Source organism: Dromiciops gliroides, chromosome 3 (genome assembly GCF_019393635.1).
Source record: "Dromiciops gliroides isolate mDroGli1 chromosome 3, mDroGli1.pri, whole genome shotgun sequence".
NCBI lineage: Eukaryota > Metazoa > Chordata > Mammalia > Microbiotheria > Microbiotheriidae > Dromiciops > Dromiciops gliroides.
This window is the reverse complement of record NC_057863.1, coordinates 344,966,008-344,986,750: the sequence shown is the minus strand read 5'-3', so window position 1 is coordinate 344,986,750 and position 20,743 is coordinate 344,966,008. Positions and strand designations below refer to the sequence as shown.

The 20,743-nt window shown below is 36.7% G+C and overlaps 1 protein-coding gene across 1 annotated transcript in view; it reads left to right on the top strand.

Annotated features, from left to right (window-relative positions):
* The window catches only part of STAG1 (stromal antigen 1), a 360,000-nt gene that overhangs the window by 135,155 nt on the left and 204,102 nt on the right, over window positions 1-20,743 (top strand). Inside the window, 1 exon segment of the mRNA XM_043995188.1 lies at window positions 15,167-15,331. Within this exon segment, the coding sequence (XP_043851123.1) occupies window positions 15,167-15,331 (165 nt within the window).

Below are 20,743 nucleotides of genomic sequence, written 5' to 3'. Positions count from 1 at the left end.
ACCAAACCGATTTAGGCCACCTTTGGAGTGAGTCAGACCGTCTGTGCCGCGCCGCCCGGAGTCCCGCCAAGCCGGCAAAAAAGGCTACTCCCCTTCTCTCCACCCCGGAAGTCAAAAAACCCGGCAGGCAGTCTGACATGCGCAGCAGGCGGACTGTACCCGGCAGGCAGTCTGACATGCGCAGCAGGCGGACTGTACCCGGCAGGCAGTCTGACATGCGCAGCAGGCGGACTGTTCATCTCCTCCCCAAAAGGGTGGTCCTTGAAAAACTGGCATCTTTCAGTTATCCTAGCCGACTGTTAAAAACTTTCATATTTTACCACACATAGCAGTATAAAGAGGGTGAATTGGGGACTAGTGAATTTTAATGGGCGAAGAATAGATGTGATTGTGTTGAAATTTAGCCCCCAAATTGACTAGTCACAGGGCACACTGGATAAGCCTATCTCCCCATTCTCTGGTTTGTTAATCATATACTCATTAAAGTCATGCCACAGTTTACAGTTTGGAAACCACTGATTTTAATTGCCACATTTAGCTAGCCCCTTATATAAACTACTTATACTTTATAGTTAGCAGAGTTGTGACCAAAGGAGGTTTTAGACTGCCACTTCAGTAGATTGGAAGACTTCAGCTAAATAGTACAGTAACAGGATTCAGCTCTCTTTTTGAGACCCTAGTGCCTTCTTATCCATAGTTTCCTTTAGTATGCTTTGTATATTTGTATGTAATAGCTCTTTGAGGAAATGTCTTTTTATTTTTGTATCCCAAACACCTACCACAGTGCCTTTGACATAGTGAGTTCTAGTAAATGCTTAGTGATTGATTAGCCTAATTTCTCCCCCTTTTTCACCTTCCCTAAGTTAGCACTTAGATTTGTTATCCTTGAGGAAATGAGTTACTAACTTCAGTATCTACAATAACTTCTGGTGGATGTATGAAACTATTTTAACACTCTAGACTGCTTCTTAAATTGTACCTTCTTTCTACACCAAGAAATCTCCCTCCAAATGAATTTTCTTCTTAAATTTCTAAACTGGTTAACTTCCCAATACTGTGTTCTCTCCAGCTGCTGATCTGACTATGTCTAAAAAATCCTTCTAATGTTTTGTTTGGTGTTTTTTTTTCACCTTCAAAGCCCCTTTTTGGTCTCAATTCTTTAGGTATTTGTTTTTCTCTTAGCTACTTACAGTATCTGAAAATATCGGGAGTCTGCTGTTTATTTTGTTTTTGTTTTTGTTTTTTTGGGTTTTTTTAGTGAGGCAATTGGGGTTAAGTGACTTGCCCAGGGTCACACAGCTAGTAAGTGTTAAGTGTCTGAGGCCAGACTTGAACTCAGGTACTCCTGACTCCAGGGCTGCTACTCTATCCACTGCGACACCTAGCTGCCCCTGGGAGTCTGCTATTTATTAAGCAGTGTTGATACAGAGAGGGTCCATGAATGTCCCTGCTCTTAAAGAGTTTACAGTCTCATTAGGGAGACAACATGCACCCTCAAAAATAATTAACAAAGCATGTGCCAAATTAGTGCAACATATAATTGCTGCAAAGATTCTTAAGGCACAGTAATAATCAAGGGATGACTGTTATGGAACCTGGTTTGTTTCCTTCCTCTTTAAATTTCTGGGTTTTTTTAATCACTGAATTTTTGGCTCAAAATATTTATAGATATTCATATCTACATTGCATACACATTAAAAAGTTGATTTGGGGGAGTTATTTATCATTTGGAAATAAGATTAAATTCAGTTTAGAAGCATTTCTTATTTTTTAGTTGAGGAAGGGTATCAATCATAGAAGACTTTGAAAACAGAATTTAAGATATGATTTAATAGAGAAACAATTGCTTGTCCTTGAATAAGAGAGTGACACAATAAAAATGGTATTTTAGGAACATCAGTTTGGTGGTTCTCCACAGAAATATTAATCCAGTTCCTCATTATGACATGGTGGTGACTCTGGATTCTCAAAGTATATGCCAGCTGAATATAAGTTCTGGCAGGTTCTAACAAGCTGAAGAGGCTTTGAGCGTTTTCCCAGGAATTAATTGTATTTGAAAACCAGCTTACCTAAGAACAGGAAGAGTCATCAGCAGTAGGTTGGATATAATTCTTTGTTTTTGGTAACCCAAGAAACAAATTCAGATGCCAAATGCTCAGAATCCTATGCAGTCTCCTGAAATTTTCTTTGTGATAGTATCAAAAACACTGAAATAAAAAATGAGAAAATAAATACTTGGTTTTGGTTTTTTTTTAATACTCGCCAAATAGTTTAATCTCACTTTGAGATTTTTGTCTATCAAGCCAATCCGTTCCTATATTACTGCAGCCACTGATTTATACCCATTTTGACATTATATTTATAAATAAAAACCAGCAGACAAAAGTTGTATGGTTAGAGCTCATTGCTTCATCCTGGAAAGGTGAATACAGACAAGAATTCATTATAACATGAACACAGAAGTAAAAACAGGCATTATTTTATGGTATACTTGTTCATCCTACCTCTACATGCTCTTGAAAAATACTAGGAAGAGGTCCACCAAGAAGATAGTTTACATATTATATTCAATTATCTGTTAAAAGTAATGAATCAGTAGAGAGAATCTGTGGGAAAACTTCATAACATCCTTTTAACGAGTGATCAGATACCTTGAAACTTGGTGGTGACCGTAGTGTTTTGGTGAGTACAGAGGATGACAACAACAAAAATATATTGGAAATATAGTTTGATGATAAATGAAAGAGGCAAAAGTCTCATCTGTTTCTGTCAATCCTCACATCTCTATTTCATGAATTTTTTTTTTCAAGGAGTCTTAAGTCATTGAACATTGTGAGTACAATGCAACATTACAAAAAAAATGTAGCCTAACTATATCTGAGGAGAGAAACAACAGCTTGCTGATGTATAAAACATTTCAACTTTTGGGGAGCACGGTATAAGGTGAACACAAATCAAAGAAAGGCTTAAAATTAACTTACCTAGTGTTTATATTTGTTCTGTCTTGACCTTGTAAAATAAGCTTTTGACACGGAAGGATGAAAAAATGGATAAAATGGACATTGATGTGATTAGAACTATGTCATTAAAAAGTTTAAGTTATGTAAGATAATGGTCACAGTGAGAGGGACAAAAAAACCCCAGAAACTGTCTCATTCAGGAAATAATTGATAACCTTACTAAAGCAGAAAAATATGGCAGCCAGGGAAAACTTTAATCTTTTTTTGTGTGTGTTAGCTATTTATCTTGATCTGATACATACTCATTAGGTTTAGGTACACTTAGGTCTACAGGTGTTGATCCTAGTTGGAAACTATAGATACTAGATTTACTTTTAGGTACACAGCTTGTCCTTTCTTTTTCTCGATTTTTGTCTCTGACTTTTTTCTCCCTGTAGCTTCTGACCTCTTTTTTGTGGATCTGACTCATTCTCTCTTCTATTTTTTCCTTTTTCTTTCTTTATTTCCTAAACTTTCGTCTTATGTCTGCCTTTTGATCCTTTATCAGAGTCTCTGTTTATCTGTTCCTTAGCCTAACCTCATCACTTTCTGTCTCTAACTCTCTTTCTGAATTAAGTTTTCCTTTGATTTAGATACATAGAGATAAGACTTAGCACATAGTAAGAGTTTAGTAATTGTTTTTCTTTCATTCATTCATTCATTCATTCATTCATTCATTCATTCATTCATTCATTCATTCATTCATATAATGAACTTCCAAGTGAGGGAATTCCTTCTACTTATGCATGCAGTATGCATGCAGGTCAGTGCCTTAACTTAGAGGCTTAGAGAGATGCTTAAAAAACTCTGAGGTTAAGTGACTTGCATAGTGTCACACAATGTAGTGTCAGAAGTAGGTAAGACTTGAATGCAAGTTTTCTTGGTTTTGATGCAATTTTCCTTTGCCTTATACCTATGGTATCCAATATTTTTGTTCCTTGTCTCAGTTTCATAAAGAGTCTCTTTAGATTTGACTTTCTTTTCTTCTTCTGATGGCATGCCACCTGTCCTCATAGAAACTCTACTGCATGTCTAACTAGTGTTGTCAGCCAGTTTATTTGAAAATCTTTTAGTTAGAAGAATAGTTAAGATGAGAAGAGGATATGTTCGAGTCAGAAAGCAAACTATAACATTGCAACGAGAGGCAGTATAAAGTCTGTTTCTGCAGAATGTTTGTGAAGGTTCCACTATGGCTTGTAATGTGCATGCCGAAGGATTGAGGTATTTTGACTCTAGGAGTAGAAGGGGTAGTTGATGTGGGTAAATCTAGAGCTGTGGTTTGGCAAGGTACTAGGCTGAGTCAGTAATAAGAAGCATTTATTAAGCTATTATTATGTGCCAAGAATTGTGCCAATTGCTACTGATACAAAGAAAGGCAAAAACACTCTGTCCTCTTGTAGCTCTTTTGGAGGAGACAAAATGTAAATACCTAGGGACCCACAAAATATATACAAAATAGATGGAAGGTAATCTTGAAAAGAAAGCACTAGTCATTTGCATCTCCAGGAAAGGCATATGGGCAGGTGGAATTTGAGTTTAGTTTTTAAGAGAGCCAAGGCAATAAAGCAGTAAAGGGGAAGTACAAGTGCAAGAACAAAGAGGGAGGCAGTGGCCTGGCATATTCTAGGAACAGCCAGCAGGCTGTGTGATTAGTTCATTATTGGTCAGGTAATGAAGGGCTTTTAGTACCAAACTGAGGACTCTATATTTGATCCTGGAGGTAATAGAAAGCTAGGGGAGCTCAGGAAGCAGGGGTCCTGGGGGAGGTGGGTAAGTAAATGGTGAGATATAAGCTTTAGAAAAATTTTCTTCATTGTTTAAGTGAAGCATGTAGAGAGGTACTTGAAACAGCCAGACCAGTTAAAAGGCTATTGCAGTAGTACAAGAAAGAGGGTGTGAGATTTGAGAATAGAGAACAATTGAACTGGTTAATTACATAGAATTAAGGTTGTTTCAAGGGTATAATGAGGTTTGAGCTGATACTGTGGTTTGAGAAAGGGGGGCAGAGTGTGGCTGAAAAGAGTGAACATTGTGGTCAGGTTGAAGAATTGATATAGAAGGAGTAAGGTACAGGAGGAGATGAAGGTTTTGGATCATGGAGTTAGAATATTTTTAGGTCATCTATGAGATCAAGGGTGTGGCCATCAGGTTTGGACTGAGATAGCCTGAAGATACATTTCATGGAAGTTAAGGAGGTTAATGAACTGAGAAACCAGGGTGTTGAGTGGAGGTATACACTGGAAGAAAGATTGTGAAGGACTGGCTGAACTGTTTGCTTAAAGACTCCTACCAGCTGTCACTCTCCTTTACTCCTAGCCTTGACATGATAATTATTTTCTAAGAACCTCAAGTTTTTAAACCTCTTAGTGGGGTTTGCTCCCTAAGTGCTAGGTGGTAGCTTTTCTGATCTTGGTGTTTTTTTTGTTGTTTTTTTTTTCTTTCCAGAAAGAATCCTTTAGCTGTGTGTGTGTGTGTGTGTGTGTGTGTGTGTGTGTGTGTGTTAAAGCGCGCGCGCTATATCTTCCTGTTAAGATGTCTTATTGATCCCTTTTTTCTTTATGTTGCATTAATTTCAAACCCTGACCTCTCTAGATTGAACTTCCTTGGTGACAAAGCCAGTTAAGCAAAAATATCTGACAGTGACTTTATCTGACATTTACATAATATCAGCGTTACCATATCCTGTGTTAGTAACCCTCTGATTCTTTCATGAAGGAGGAGGTATGTTTGATTATCTGATGAATTATAATTGGTTTTTCATCTACTCAGCATTTGAATTCCTTTTAGTAACCTTTCAGTTACATGGATATAATAATTGTGCATATTGTTTTCATGGTTTTTCTTATTAGGTTTGCCATTAGTTCATCTCTTATTTCTCTGAATTCCTATTGCCAGTTCTTACTGGTCTTAAGTTTCATAACAAAATTTATATACCATAGGTTTTTTTTTTTTTTTTTGGCCATTGCTTAGTTTATGGGAAGCTAGGTGTTTTGTTTTGTTTTTTAATGACCATAAGCTATAAATATTTTGGAATATATTGGATCTTTGCTTCTCTCTGATATCTTTGGAAAGTGAGTAACAGGATTCCTGGGTCAAAGAGTGGATAATTTAGGTCATTTTTCTTGACATCATCTAAAATGAGCACAGCTCCACCAGCAGTACATCAGTGTGCCTGTCTCCCTCCAACCCCCAACAGCATTGAGTATTCCTATGTTTGTAATTTTTGCTGATTTGTATGGTGTAAGGGGAGCCCTCAGAGTTGTCTTAATTTGCATTTTTCTTGCTGTTGGTGATTTAGAGAATGTTTTCGTGTGATTAGTTGTGTATTACTTATTTTGAAACCTGTTTCTTTTTTTCATGGTATCATCTAGTTGCTTTGATTTCTCATACATTTCACATATCAGACTTGTAGTGGTAATAATACTTAAAATGCAAACATTTTCTCCTTCAGCTGACTTACCTACATATTCTTTTTGGATCTTGATTGTACATAGATGTTTGCATGTGGTCTCTCCAATAGATTGTGAACTTCTTGAGAGCAGGGACAGTCTTTTGCCCTTCTTGTATCTCCAGCACTTAGCGCAGTGCTTGGCACATAGTAGAAAATTCTTCAAAGATCATGGATCTATTTTGGATATTGCCCCTGTGTTCTTATCATACATTGAGGCTGCATTGTAGTACATTTCTGGATATTGAACCACGCAAACAGTACAAATGTTAAAGATCTTCTATAAATAAGAAAATCCAAATGCACCAGAATCAAAAGTGTGGAAGAAGGAAGATTGTCACTAATGTTGAATTTCAGGCTAGTGCTTATTTGGGGGGGGGGGCAATGAGGGTTAAGTAACTTGCCCAGGGTCCCATAACTAGCAAGTATTAAGTGTCTGAGGCCAGATTTGAACTCAGGTCCTCTTGAATCCAGGGCTGGTGCTTTATCAACTGCACCACCTAGCTGCCCCCAGGCTAGTGCTTATTAAATGACTTGGACAAAGTTCTTGAAATGCAGTGACTTGTAGCATAGTTCTTTATTATGCTTGTATCATATATGTAAGGTCCATCTGGCTTTCGTCTTTACACTGGCTATATACTATGACTGTAATATTTTTGACCCTTACTTCCACTTCTTGGAATCCTAGTGTTCCTTTAAGATTTCACCTCAAGTATCACCTTCTGCAAGTGGTGTCCTTTGGTTTAAGCAAACCCACTCTCAAGTTACTGTGTGTTTGTTTGTATTTTCTATGTGCTGTATAGCATAAAATAGTCAAATCTACATGTCCAGTAAATCCAGTAAACATTTATTAAGCATCTACTATATATCAAGCACTGTGCTATGCACTGGGTAGATAATTAATTGAGAGAAGAAGAAGAGAAACTCCTTGCCCTTAAGTAGCTTACAATCAAATACGGGGAGACCACACACTAAAGGGTGCTGGAAAGTAGGGGAGAGAATGATATATGAAAGGGTACTTGGTATGAAGGGGATATTTTGTTCTGTGGAATTGAAACCAGTGAGGGTAGATATGCAGAGTGGAATGAACTGAGTGCAGGTTATGTCAATCAAGGTTTGAGTCAGCAGCATGGTGATCAGATTCTAAGTGATCTGTAGCTTGGGAAGAGCATCTTGCTCTGTAGAATTTAAAACCAGACCTAGCAGCAGATGTAGAGTGAGGATGTGTCCTAGAACCTTCAAATGTAGACTTCTGTAGGGCAGGGGCTACTTTTCTTTTGTCCTTGTATAATCTCTGGCACATTAGATGCTTAGTAGAGTAGCTTAGAGGCAGCAAGGTAACAACAGCATGTATAGAGTGCTGGCCCTGGAGTCAGGAAGACTCAAATATGCCTTCAGACACTTACTAGCTGTATGATCCTGAGTGATTCACTTAACAACTTTGTATGCCTCAGTTCCTCAATTGTAAAATGAAGATTAAAATAACATCAACATTGCAAGGTTGTTGTGAGAATCAAATGAAATAATATTTGTAGAGTGCTTAGTACCAGTGCCTGGCACTAAGAAATTTTTCCTTAGTAATTGCTTTTTGATTGGTTTGATATTTTTTCATTGATTTTATTTTTGCAAAAGCATTGCAATTTTATGGTTTCAAAATTGCCGATTTTATATTTTGTAATCTCCTCTATCCTTTGTTTAGTTAAGGATTCTTTCACAGACCATGATTGTAAAATGTACCTGAGATTATTGTCTTTTATTTTTAAAAACAGAAATAGTATGACCTATTATTATTCAGATTCCTTTTGAACTTATTTTGGTCCATGGCTACAGGTGTTGGTCTAAAGCTAATTTCTGCTAAACTACTTTCCACTAGTTATTGTTTTTAAAAAATGGGTTCCAGGGGACAGCTAGGTGGCACAGTGGATAAAGCACTGGCCCTGGATTCAGGAGTACCTGAGTTCAAATCTGGCCTCAGACACTTGATAATTACTAGCTGTGTGACCCGGACAAGTCACATAACCCCCATTGCCCTGCCCCCCCCCCCAAAATAGGTTCCTTTCCTCAGGAATTTTTGTTCCTCCTCCCCCCCCCATCTTAATAATATTTTTCCCAGTTACATGTAAAGATAGCTTTCAGCATTTGTTTTTATAAGATTTTGAGTTCCCAAATTCTTCTCCCTTCCCTTTCCCCTTCCCAAGACAGCAGCCAATCTGATATAGGTTATATATGTACAATCATGTTAAACACATTTCCACATTAGTTATGTGAAAGAAGAATCAGAAAAGGGAAAATCCACAAGAAAGAAAGAAAGAAAAAAAAACCAAAGTGAAAATAGTGTGCTTCGATCTGCATTCAGATTCCATAGTTCTTTTTGTTGATATGTATAGCATTTACTATCATGAGCATTTTGGAATTGTCTTAGATCATCGTATTGTTGAGAAGAACTAAGTGATCATCACACAATGTTGCTGTTCTTGTGTACAATGTTCTCCTGGTTCTGCTCATTTCACTCAGCATCAGTCCACTTGAGTCATTTCAGGTTTTTCTGAAATTTACCTGCTCATTATTTCTTATGGCACAGTAGTATTCCATTACATTCATATCCTACAACTTGTTCAGCCATTCCCCAATTGATGAGCATCTCCTCAGTTTCCAGTTCTTTGCTAACACAAAAAGAGCTGCTATAAATATTTTTGTACATGTGGGTCCTTCCTCTCCCCACCCCCTTTTTGAGAAATGAGGCCTTTATTAGAGAAACTTGCTTCAACATTTTTTCACAGTAATGTATTTCCATCCATCCTCTTCCCTCCCCCCACTGTTTGTTCCATTCTCTCCTTTCAACCTGTCTCTCCTCAGAAATGTTTTGCTTCTGACTACCCCCTCCCCCAATCTGTCCTCCCTCTCACCTCATCCCCTTTTATCAACCCTTCCCCTCCTAATTTCCTACCGTGTAAGATAAATTTCTATACTCAATGAGTGTGTATGTTATTCCCTCTTTGAGCCAATTCTGATGAGAATAAAGTTCATTCACTCCCTCTCGACTCTTCCATCTTCCCCTCCACTATATAAACTTTTTCTTGCTTCTCTTTATATAAGATAATTTACCTCCATTCCACCTCTCCCTTTCCCTTTCTCCCAGTGCATTCCTTTCTCACCCCTTAATTTTTTTTATATATCATCCCTTCATATTCAACTCTTATCTGTGCCCTCTGTTTGTATATACTCCTTCCAACTGCCCAAATAATCAGAAAGTTCTTATGATTTACAAATATCATCTTCCCATATAGAAATGTAAACAGTTTAACCTTCTTAAATCCTTTTGATTTCCTTTTCCTGTTTACCTTTTTATGCTTCTCTTGAGTCTTTTATTAGAAAGTCAGATTTTCTGTTCAGCTCTCGTCTTTTTATCAAGAATGACTGAAAGTCCTCTCTTTCATTGAATGCCTATTTTTTTCCCTGAAGAATTAAATTCACTTCTGCTGAGTAGGTGATTCTTGGTTGTAATCCTAGTTCCTTTGTCCTCCAGAATAACATTCCAAGCCCTCTGATTCTCTAATGTAGAAGCTGGCAAATCTTGTATTATCCTGACTGTGGCTCCATGATACTTGAATTGTTTCTTTCTGGTTGCTCATAGTATTTTTTCTTTGACCTTGGAATTCTGAAATATGGCTATAATATTCTTAAGAGTTTTCATTTTGCTATTTCTTTAAGGAGGTGATTGGCGGATTCTTTCAATTTCTATTTTACCCTCTGATTCTAGACTATCAGGGCAGTTTTCCTTAATAATTTCTTGAACGATGATGTCCATCTTTTTTGTTTGTTTTTTAATTATGGCTTTAAGTTAGTCTAATAATTTTAAAATTATTTCTTCTGGAAATATTTTCCAGCTCAGTTGTTTTTCTACTGAGATATTTCACATTGCCTTCTATTTTTTCATTCTTTTTGTTTTATTCTTTCTTGATTTCTCATAAAGTCATTAGCTTCCCTTTGCTCAATTCTGACTTTAAAGGAGTTTCTTTTCTTCATTGGCTATTTGTACCTCTTTTACCATTTGGCATAGTCTGTTTTTTAAAGTGTTATTTTCTTCATTTGTGTGTGTGTGTGTGTGTGTGTGTGTGTGTGTGTGTGTGTGTGTGTGTGTGTCCATTGCCAGGCTGTTTACTCATTTTTCATGATTTTCTTGCATCACTCTCATTTGTCTTCTCAATTTTTCCTCTACCTCTCATTTGATTTTCAAAATCCTTTTTGAGCCCTTCCATGGCCTGAGACAAATTCATATTTTTCTTGGAGATTTTGCATATAGGAGTTTTGACTTTTTTATTTTCTTCTGAGGGTATATTTTAATCTTCCTTTTTATCATAGTAACTTTCTATGGTGAGAGGTTTTTTGTTGTTGTTGTTGTTTTCCTATTGTTTGCTCATTTCCTCAGCCTCCTGCTTGATTTTAAATGTTTGTTAAGTACGGTTCTGCTAAGGTGGTGGAGGGTGCACTGTCGCAAGCTTCAGGAGTTTTGTGCAACTGTTTCCAGAGATATTTCTAGGGACCTGTAAGTTTTCAGTTCTTCCAAGGTAGTACGAGAGATGTATGTACTAATCTTCTGGCCTGTGATCTGGTCTATGAGTGACCACAAGTATTCTTTTCTGCCCTCGAACTGTGATGAGGATCCCTGCTCTACTCTGGCTGCAAGTTCTGATGTGCTGCTGTTCTTCCCCACCTTGAATCGGCCATCCAGGACTGCAAACTGGAACCAAGTATGAACAAAGAGACAGTCCTGCCTCAGTGTCAGCAAGGAGACCCCTGTAATCTCCTTTTGATCATTTGTTTGACACCCTTACTGTCTGTGGGCTGAGAGGTCCAGAAACAGTGTTTGCCGCCACTGATTCACCTGTTTCCAAGGCCTGCTCCTGCTTTGCTGGAGTCTGTTCTGTGCTGACTTGGCCTGTGCTGTACTGTGCTCTACTCTCCCCCCCAGTACAACAGACCTTTTCTGCTGACCCTCTAAGTTGTCTTTGACTGGAATACTACCTTTTAATGTGATTGAGATCTACATAACAGCCACACAAAAAGGGATGCTTGCATACTGGTTCTTCATCCTACTTTTCATTCCATACTAAAATCTAGCCTTATATTATTCCCACCGTGTCACTGTTTCCCACCCACTCATGTTATTGAAAATACCTGGAAAAGGTCACTGAGTCCCTTAAAAAAAATCCATGTTATCCAGATACACATTGACCCTTCACTGAAGCGTAGCAGCCATTTTATTCCTAGTTTCACTTTCTACAGCTTTTCCTGACCCTCGCTTCTCTCCTCGTGCCTGCCACACCACTTCTTTCCCCAGTTTTCTCAGTTAAGCTTTCCTGAGAATGATGAGGCCATTTAATGTCAGTCTCTTCTTATGCCTTTATATTCACCTCGACATCCCTTGACTTCCCCACTCTCACCTGCTCTAAGCTGGTCTTTGACAACGAGGTTCTACTTTTTCTTCAACAATGCAAACCCTTGTGTGTCTTCTTGCTCTCATCTCCCACTTTCTCCTCCCCCAAATTGTAATTTAAGGGGTCATGACAAGGTGAGATCTACCCTTATGACAGCTGGTGGTACAAGTCAGTAAGACCTGAGTTCAAATCTTGCCTCAGACACTTGGTAGTTGTGCAACCCCAAGCAAATTACCAATCCTCTCTCAGGGGATAGTACCACCTGTCTCACAAATGAGGATCAAATGAGATCAAATACTCTTTCTCATTTTCAGCCTCTCCCTACCTACTAGGGTTTTTTTGTTTTGTTTTGTTTTGTTTTTTTAATCCTGCCTTCAAACATGCTCAAGTCTCCCCCATCTTTAAATATCCTTTATCAACCCCTGTTATCCTTTATATATCTTTATAAAAAGCCAAATTTATCTATACTTGCTGTCTCTACTTTCTTCTTATTCTCTTCCCAACTCTGTATACTTTGGTTTTGGTTTGCTTTCTCCAAAATTTGGGTGGTCTTGTAATTGTTGAATCTGATGGTCTTTTATCAGTACTCAGTCTGACAAATGACAATACTATGGTCTTCCTGACTTGTACCACTGGCTGCCTTATGTGCTGATCTCACCTTGTCATTCTTCTGCTCAGTTTCCAGTGGCTACCTATTGCTTTTAGGATAAAATAGAAACTGCTTTGTTGAGCTGAAGACCCTTCACAACTTTTCTCTAACCTGTCATTGATTGTCCATTGTTTCCTCACCTACATACTGTGGGAATCAATTTTTAATTGGGGAATGTTAGCCTAGTGGCTTGCCACAATCTTGGGGCAAGGAAAGAGACCAGCAGCCTCCCTCAAAACAGAATAGGATTAATTTTAACAAGAACGAACTTAAAACACACACACACACACACACACACACACACACACACACACACACACACACACAAACAGGTTCAGTAGGATCAAGGGAAAGGAAATAAAATGGGGAAAGGGAAATTATACAACCTGAAGAAATACCACTGCCCAGGAATTAGCTGAGAATACACAGCAGAGCTCCTGTCACCTTCCAGCATCCAGCTAGAATGGCGAATTCTCCTCCCCCAATCCCAGAAACCCCCCAGCCAATTGGATGGCCGCTCTAACAGTCACATGACTGCCCTCACTAGGCTTTCAATCATTATAATTTTGCCAGACCCATGTAGGCATCTGGAGTGGTAATGTCATGAGGTGCCAGTGCCATGGCTACGGCTACAACCAGTGGGTGGAGCACCATGAGGTTTGCGGAACTCCAGGCCAGTGTGCACCAAGGCATAAAAACCTCAAATAACAATTAATTCTTTACAATTCTGGGATCCATCCATGCAGACCTATTGGTCATTTACAACACTCTTGTGTACCTGCATGCTTTATAAAGGCTATATCTTAGCTTGAAATGAGCTCGCTCATCTCCTTTATCCCATATAGAATCCCTTTGTTTCCTTAAGATACAGCTTAAGCTAAGTTTTCAAAGAAAAAACAAAAATTGTTTCTCCCCTCAAGAAGTCCATGTTCCATGAATGAGATAACACAAGTAAATCATTACATATAATTTAAATACAGAGTACATGAAAATCTAAACTTAGAGAGGAAAACAGTAGAGCTATGAGGACCTATTAAAGTAGAAATGGAGAAAAAAGTAGTCTAACAAATTTTGCAGTCTTGCAGGTATTGTGTAGAGTTAAGGCAGTGACAGAGTGAAACATTTTGGTGAACAAGTCTGTGATGCCTGGAATAATGAAGGGAATATTGTGATGTAGGAAGTTGGGTAATAAAGTTAAAAAATATATTCCTTTGCTTTTTCAGGAATTTCAGTTGCTGTTGCAATTCCCATGGGTACTGCTGCAAAACATAGTCAAGATACAGATGTTCAGTGATGTTATAGAATTCTTCCTTCATGGATATTAGAGGACTGTTAGAGTGTCTGAGAATGTAGCTATAGTATCTTCATATGTCTTAGTGTCTTGCTGTGGAGTTGTGATGTTAAGAAGAACTTAACATTTGAATGGCTTAAGTTGAGCTGGAAGAACATGTATTGATTTATTACAGCATTAGACTTTGATGTGGGTAGAAGATGGGAAACTCACCCCACACCCCCTGCCCTGACCTATGGCTCAAAAGAAATGAGACTACATTTCTTTGGTGCCTACTGTTTGTGTAGCAAAGTATTGTTGGGATAAGTTCCCCAACATAACTTATTTGAGAAAAAATATTCATTCAAGCATATAGTTGTCCTGTAAATAAGTATTTCTCTAATATCTCCTGACACATAGCTGACCTGGGGTTCTTGAAAACCATATTAATTTATCTTCTTCCAGGTTAACCTTTTAATTCAGGTCCAAAATAACTGATTATGTCTGCTGCCTACAGACCAGTTTAGCTTAGTAGAAATAGGATCATCTACAGATGGTTGTGGTCTTTCTTTCTTTCTTTCTTTCTTTCTTTCTTTCTTTCTTTCTTTCTTTCTTTCTTTCTTTCTTTCTTTCTTTCTTTCTCTCTTTCTCTCTTTCTCTCTTTCTCTCTTTCTCTCTTTCTCTCTTCCTCTCTTTCTCTCTTTCTCTCTTCCTCTCTTTCTCTCTTTCTCTCTCTCTCTCTCTCTCTCTCTTTCTCTCTCTCTTTCTCTCTCTCTCCTTTCTTTCTTTCTTTCTTTCTTTCTTTCTTTCTTTCTTTCTTTCTTTCTTTCTTTCTTTCTTTCTTTCTTTCTTTCTTTCTTTCTTTCTTTCTTTCTTTCTTTCTTTCTTTCTGATGGTGACCACTGAAATTGATTTTTTAAAAGTTGTGTTTCTGGGGTAGCTAGATGGTACAGTGGATAAAGCATTGGCCTTGGAGTCAGGAGTACCTGAGTTCAAATCCAGCCTCAGACACTTAACACTTACTAGCTGTGTGACCCTGGGCAAGTCACTTAACCCCAACTGCCTCACTTAAAAAAAAAAAGTTGTGTTTCTTATTTCCCTACTTTAGCGACATATAATATAAATCATCTCGTAATGCATATTGTTGTCTTTTGTCTATCATGGTCAACTAGAATGCTAGTTCCTTCACTACAGAGATCTTAGCTTCTCTTTTATTCCCAATAGTACTTAACTTGTTACTAAGCACACAAACAGCACTAAGTAACAACTTACTGCTTTTCTTGATGGAAATTAGTGCCCAAACACTGCATCATTTGTAGGTACAGTTATATTTCATTTTAATTGGTCTTTTCTTCTCTTTAGTCTACGAATAAGAAACCTCGAAAGTCTCCAGGAGAAAAGAGCCGTTCTGAAGCTGGAATTAGAGGAGCTGGACGTGGAAGAGCTAATGGCCATCCTCAACAGAATGGAGAAGGAGAGCCTGTAACATTATTTGAAGTAGTAAAACTGGGGAAAAGTGCAATGCAGGTAAACATTTGTGTAATGGAGATACTTTAATAGTGTAAACACATTAATTAGTTGGAAAGGATATATTGGATTAATGACATTGGATTTAACTGTCAAAAATAGGAAATGGTATTATATTTACAAAGTATTCCTAAATTATGTGTTTACTTTATTAGTAAATAATAATCTGAGATAAAAGATAATTGAGCTAATTCTTTTAAATATTCTTTGACTGATGGATTGAGTTTAGTTCTCTGAATTAGTATATTAAGAGTCAAAAGTTGTTGTGAAGTCAGAAAGTGATTCTTATAGTAAAAACCATTCTATTGAGACATTTGTTTTCTTAAATAGATAACCTTTGTAAATGGATTTAAAGAGGTCAGTTCTGATTCTGTTTTTAAAATTTATTTTTGGGTTAAAAAAAATCTGTACATCTGTATTTATTAATTTGGAGATTTCTTCTTGAGCTGGTACCACATATTTTCTAAGCATTATATATTCCCCTGCATCTAGCATAGTATTCTGCACGCAGTCATTGACAATGTTTTGAGTAAATGAATGCTAAATTTGAAAAACAAACAATAAATTCTTAGTTATCCAAATTAAGAACATATGGAAACCATAAGATAATTATTTAATCCTAAAGTTAGAAAGGGATTTAGAAATTATCTTAATCAACATTCTTTTTTTCATGGAATTCTTAACAGTTTGTTTAAATTTTTATCATTAAGACAAATGGAAGTGAGCAGAATATAAAAACTAATCCAGGGTATTCCAATAAGCCTTTCCCCCCTACAAACTTATTTTTCCTTTCTAATTAAGGGAATTTTACTTCTTATATATAGAAATGATTTTCTAACCTATCATTGTCTTGGACAGCCCTCTGTTCACTTGGCAGGTCAGTCAGATGTGTGCTTAATATTTAATAAGGCACTTTTGGTCATTTTGTCTCATTTAATTTCTATTTTATTTGCTTCCCATTTTGATTTTCAATAGATTGTTTATATAGTTCAGGATTTAATCTTTAATGTTAAGCTATACCTTTTGTTCATTATTGATTTCTTTTTTGTGTATTATAAATACTGAACTTATCTTTGTTAAGTTATCTTTGTTAAGTCAGTGGTTTGGCTGTGTATTGACAGCAGTTTCAGGGATGATTCCCATCTCAATAATAAATTGTTGCCCTTTTATTAAAACAAAGTCAGTATAGTATTTGTGATTTTCTGATGCTCATTGTATCCCCCCATTACCTTTGTTGTTCATTCATTTCAGTTGTGTCCAATTCTTGGTGACTGCTTTTGTGGTTTTCTTAGCAAAGATGCTAAAGTGGTTTTCCATTTCTTTCTCCATATCATTTTACAGATAAAGAAACTGAGGAACACAGGGTTAAGTGACTTGCCTACAACTAGTAGGTGTCAGAGGCCAGATTTGAACTCAGGTCTTCCTGTCTCCTGTCTCCAGTCCTAGCACTTTATCCAATATACCACCTACTTGCCTCATCTAGTACCTACCAGTACTTTTTTTGAAGTTTTTTTCATTGAAATCACCAAGTATACTAGGAGTGTATGTTGACTTTACCAAGTTCATCAAATCATTTCTCCACCATTTCTGTTTCAGCAAATGTGTTGTTACATTGACTTAAACTATTTTCATGGCAGTCTTTTTTGCAAATACTTACTCAATTATAGAGAAATTGGTGATGATCAAACTGTTCTATGGATGTTTCTTTTATGGGTGTATAATAAAACCTATGCCATCAACTACATTATTTTCCTTTCTAAAGAATTCCTAGGAGCTAGAATGAAGTCAGTAAATAGTGCAAAACTGAAGATCTGTGGGAGGCTGGGGATGACAGTGGGGGGAATATGCTAGAAAAGATGAGAAGGAATAGAAGTAGCTCAAAAGTTCAGGTAGAAGGGTTTCCTTTGGCAAGGAAATGGACATTTATGAGGAAAGCCTCAAAGAAAACACAGTGGGTTTCCTTTACATTTCTGTTTTTTTTTTTTTTTTAAGTGAGGCAATTGGGATTAAGTGACTTTGCCCAGGGTCACACAGCTAGTGAGTGTCAAGTGTCTGAGGTCGGATTTGAACTCAGGTACTCCTGAATCCAGGGCCAGTGCTCCATCCACTGCACTACCTAGCTGCCCCCATTTCTTTGATCATATGATTTAGAACTTTTTTTTTCCATGTGACTATAGATAGCTTTGATTTCTTCTGAAAACTACCTGTTTGTATCCTTTTTACCATTTATCAATTGGGGAATGACTCATATTTTTATAAATTTGACTCATTTCCCTGTATTTTTGAGAAATGAGACCTTTATCAGAGAAATTCACCAGAAGATTTTTTTTCTCAGTTTCATGCTTTTCTTCTAACTTTGGCTGCATTGATTTGGTTGTGCCCCCCCCAAAATAATTTCATGTAATCAAAATTATACATTTTACTTCATGTGATCTTCTTTAGCTTTTATTTGGTCATAACCACTTCCTTTATTCATAGATCTAACAAGTAAATTTTTCCATGCTCCCCTAATTTTCTTATGTTATCATCATTTACGTCTAAATCATGTTCCCATTTTGACCTTATCTTGGTATATCTTAAGATGTTACTTTATGCCTGGTTTCTGCCAAACTGTTTTCCAGCTTTCCCAGAAATTTTTGTCATATGGTGAGCTCTTTCCCCAAAAGCTTGTTGAATCATTGGGTTTATCAAACACTAGATTACTATGGTGATTTACTACTATATGTTGGATACCTAATCTGTTCCACTAATCAACCACTCTGTTTCCAGTACAGATTTTTTGATGATTACCATTTGGTAATATGTTTTGAAATCTGGTTCTTCTAGGCCATCTTGCTTCACATTTGATTTCCATAGAGTCCCTTGATATTCTTGACCTTTTGTTCTTTCAGATAAATTTTTACTGTAGCTCTACAAAATAATTCTTTGGTTGTTTGATTGGTATGGCACTGAACAAATTCATTTAGGGGAAATTTAATTTTTATCACATTGGCTTGATTTACTCATGAGCAATTAAAATTTCTCCACTTGTTTAAATTTGTCTTTATGAAAAGTGTTTTTTAATTGTGTTCATAAAGTTCTTGAGTTTGTCTTGGCAGGTAAAACCCCCCAAGTATTTATGTTGTCTGTAGTTATTTTGAATGTAATTTCTCTTTCAAACTCTGCAATATGTAGAAATGCTGATGAATCTTTTCTTAGTTTTACAGCATGTCATAGCTGTCTTTATTCGGTATGTTCCAGGCAAAATTGGACTAATGACCACTTCCATAATTCTGTCTTCCCCTCATTTACCACTAGACACTGTTCTCATTCAGTGCTTTTGCTGAAATAATTTCACTTTCTCCCCTACTTGTGTCTGCTGAAAGTCTGTTCATCCTTTAAGTAGAAATTCAGATGCCATACCTATAATGAAGTCTTTCCTAATCCCCTCAGACTCTACATGCTACTTGATTTGCATCTCTTACTTAAAATAATCCTGCATCATTTTTTTTCCTGTGGCTTATTTTCATATGGCTTACTAACTTGTCAACTTCATGTATGTGTAGAATAGTTCCTATTTAATTTTACTGTTTGCTTCATTACCTACATAGTGTTCTGTATCTAAACATGGCTTAATAAAGTATTTGTTAAACTTAATTAGCACCATTCATCATGCCACTATTCCAGGAATTGAGCAGAAATCATGTGACAGATGGGTGTGCCTCAGTGCCCTAACATCATTGATTGCTTCCATGGAAATACTCTGTACAAAAGTAAATATTTTTTAGGCATCAGTAGTTACATTGCTAGAATTCTGAAGTTAGATTTGTGCTTCAGGTAATTGGATGATTGTTATTGTGGAGTTTTAAAACTTGGTGTCTTGGTTATCATGTGTAAATGGCTCTTTTCTGAACTGTTGGTTGAGATATTAAGTATCATCTGTGTGAGTAATGACTAAGTTTAAACAATAGTGAACTTTTGGGGTTTGTTTGTTTGTTTTCCTAAGCTCTTGGAATCCTTGTTAATTTTCTTCAGTAAAGATTCTTTGTCCACAAGTTATATGTAAATTCAGTTAGGAGACATTTTTATTTTAATTTACTGAAGGTATCTTTGATATTTTAGTTTTTAAAAAGGTTGAAATTATGTACATCTTATAGCAATATGTGATATGAAAACTATAAAATAAAGTTGGCCAATAATTTTTCTCACATCCCACCCAAACCTTTATGTGAGCTTTTAGCTAAGACTAATTTGAATTCTCTTGTCTATTCTTGTAAATTTTTTTAATACTTGCTTACCACTGCTTGATGTAGCCATAAACCAGGCTTCATGTTGGTGGTAGGTAGCAGGAGAAATGTTGAGAATGGCATTGTTAATTAACTAAAAGCTGAATAATCATTTCCTGAATATTTGAAAGTTGACAGCTAATAGCTTTCCTAATAATCTTACATTTATATTTCCATGCAAGTCAACATAGCTTTACCCTTCCTCATTCTTTTTTTTCCCTAAAGAAATCGATAAAACTAAAAACCAAATATAACACAGACAAAAATAAAAAAAATGTGAGTTTCTTGAAGGCAAAGACTCTTGCCTTTCTTTGTAGCCCTGACAGTTAATGCTTATCTACTGCCTTCCACCAGGGAGTTTGGAAAAGGGAAGGGTTTCAGGAGAAAGATAATGGGTTGGGTTTTAGACATGTTGAGTTTAGGATGTCTCCAGAACATTCATTTTGAAGTGTTGAATAGGTTGTTGTTGATTAAGGGGATTACTGGGGCCTGAGTCATCTATGTAAAGTTGATAGTTAAGCCTTTGGGAACTGATGAGGTTACCAAGAGAATGTGGAAAAAGAAGTTCCTTTGAAATCTTTTTTGTCATTGAATTAATAAGATTTTTCAAGTCTTTTAAAGTTGTTTTTCTTTTTAATGTTGTTGTTATGTAATTTTTCAGTTTCTACTGATTCCATTCTAATTCAGTTCACACAGATTTTCTCTAAACCATCCATTTTGTCATCTCTTATATTCATGTATCATAATTTGTTTAGCTATTCCTTGATAGAAACCCTCTTAGTTTCCAATTATTTGGCCATAAAAAAAGAACTTAGAGACAGAGACAGACAGAGAGACCTTTTCCTCTTCTGGGTTTTTAATCTCTGGGGTATAGGGCTCACAGTGTATCAATGGTTCAAAGGGTCACATACTAATTAGTGACTTTTGTTATGCATTACAGACTGCTCATAACTCACTTTCCCTTAGCCTTTTTTGTTTGCTTGCTTGCTTGTTTTGTTTTTTGTGGGGCAATGGGGGTTAAGTGAATTTGCCCAGAGCCACAGCTTGTGTCAAGTGTCTGAGGTCAAATTCGAACTCAGGTCCTCCCGAATCCAGGGCTGCTGTTTTATCTACTGTGCTACCTCGCTGCCCCCAATTAGTGACTTTT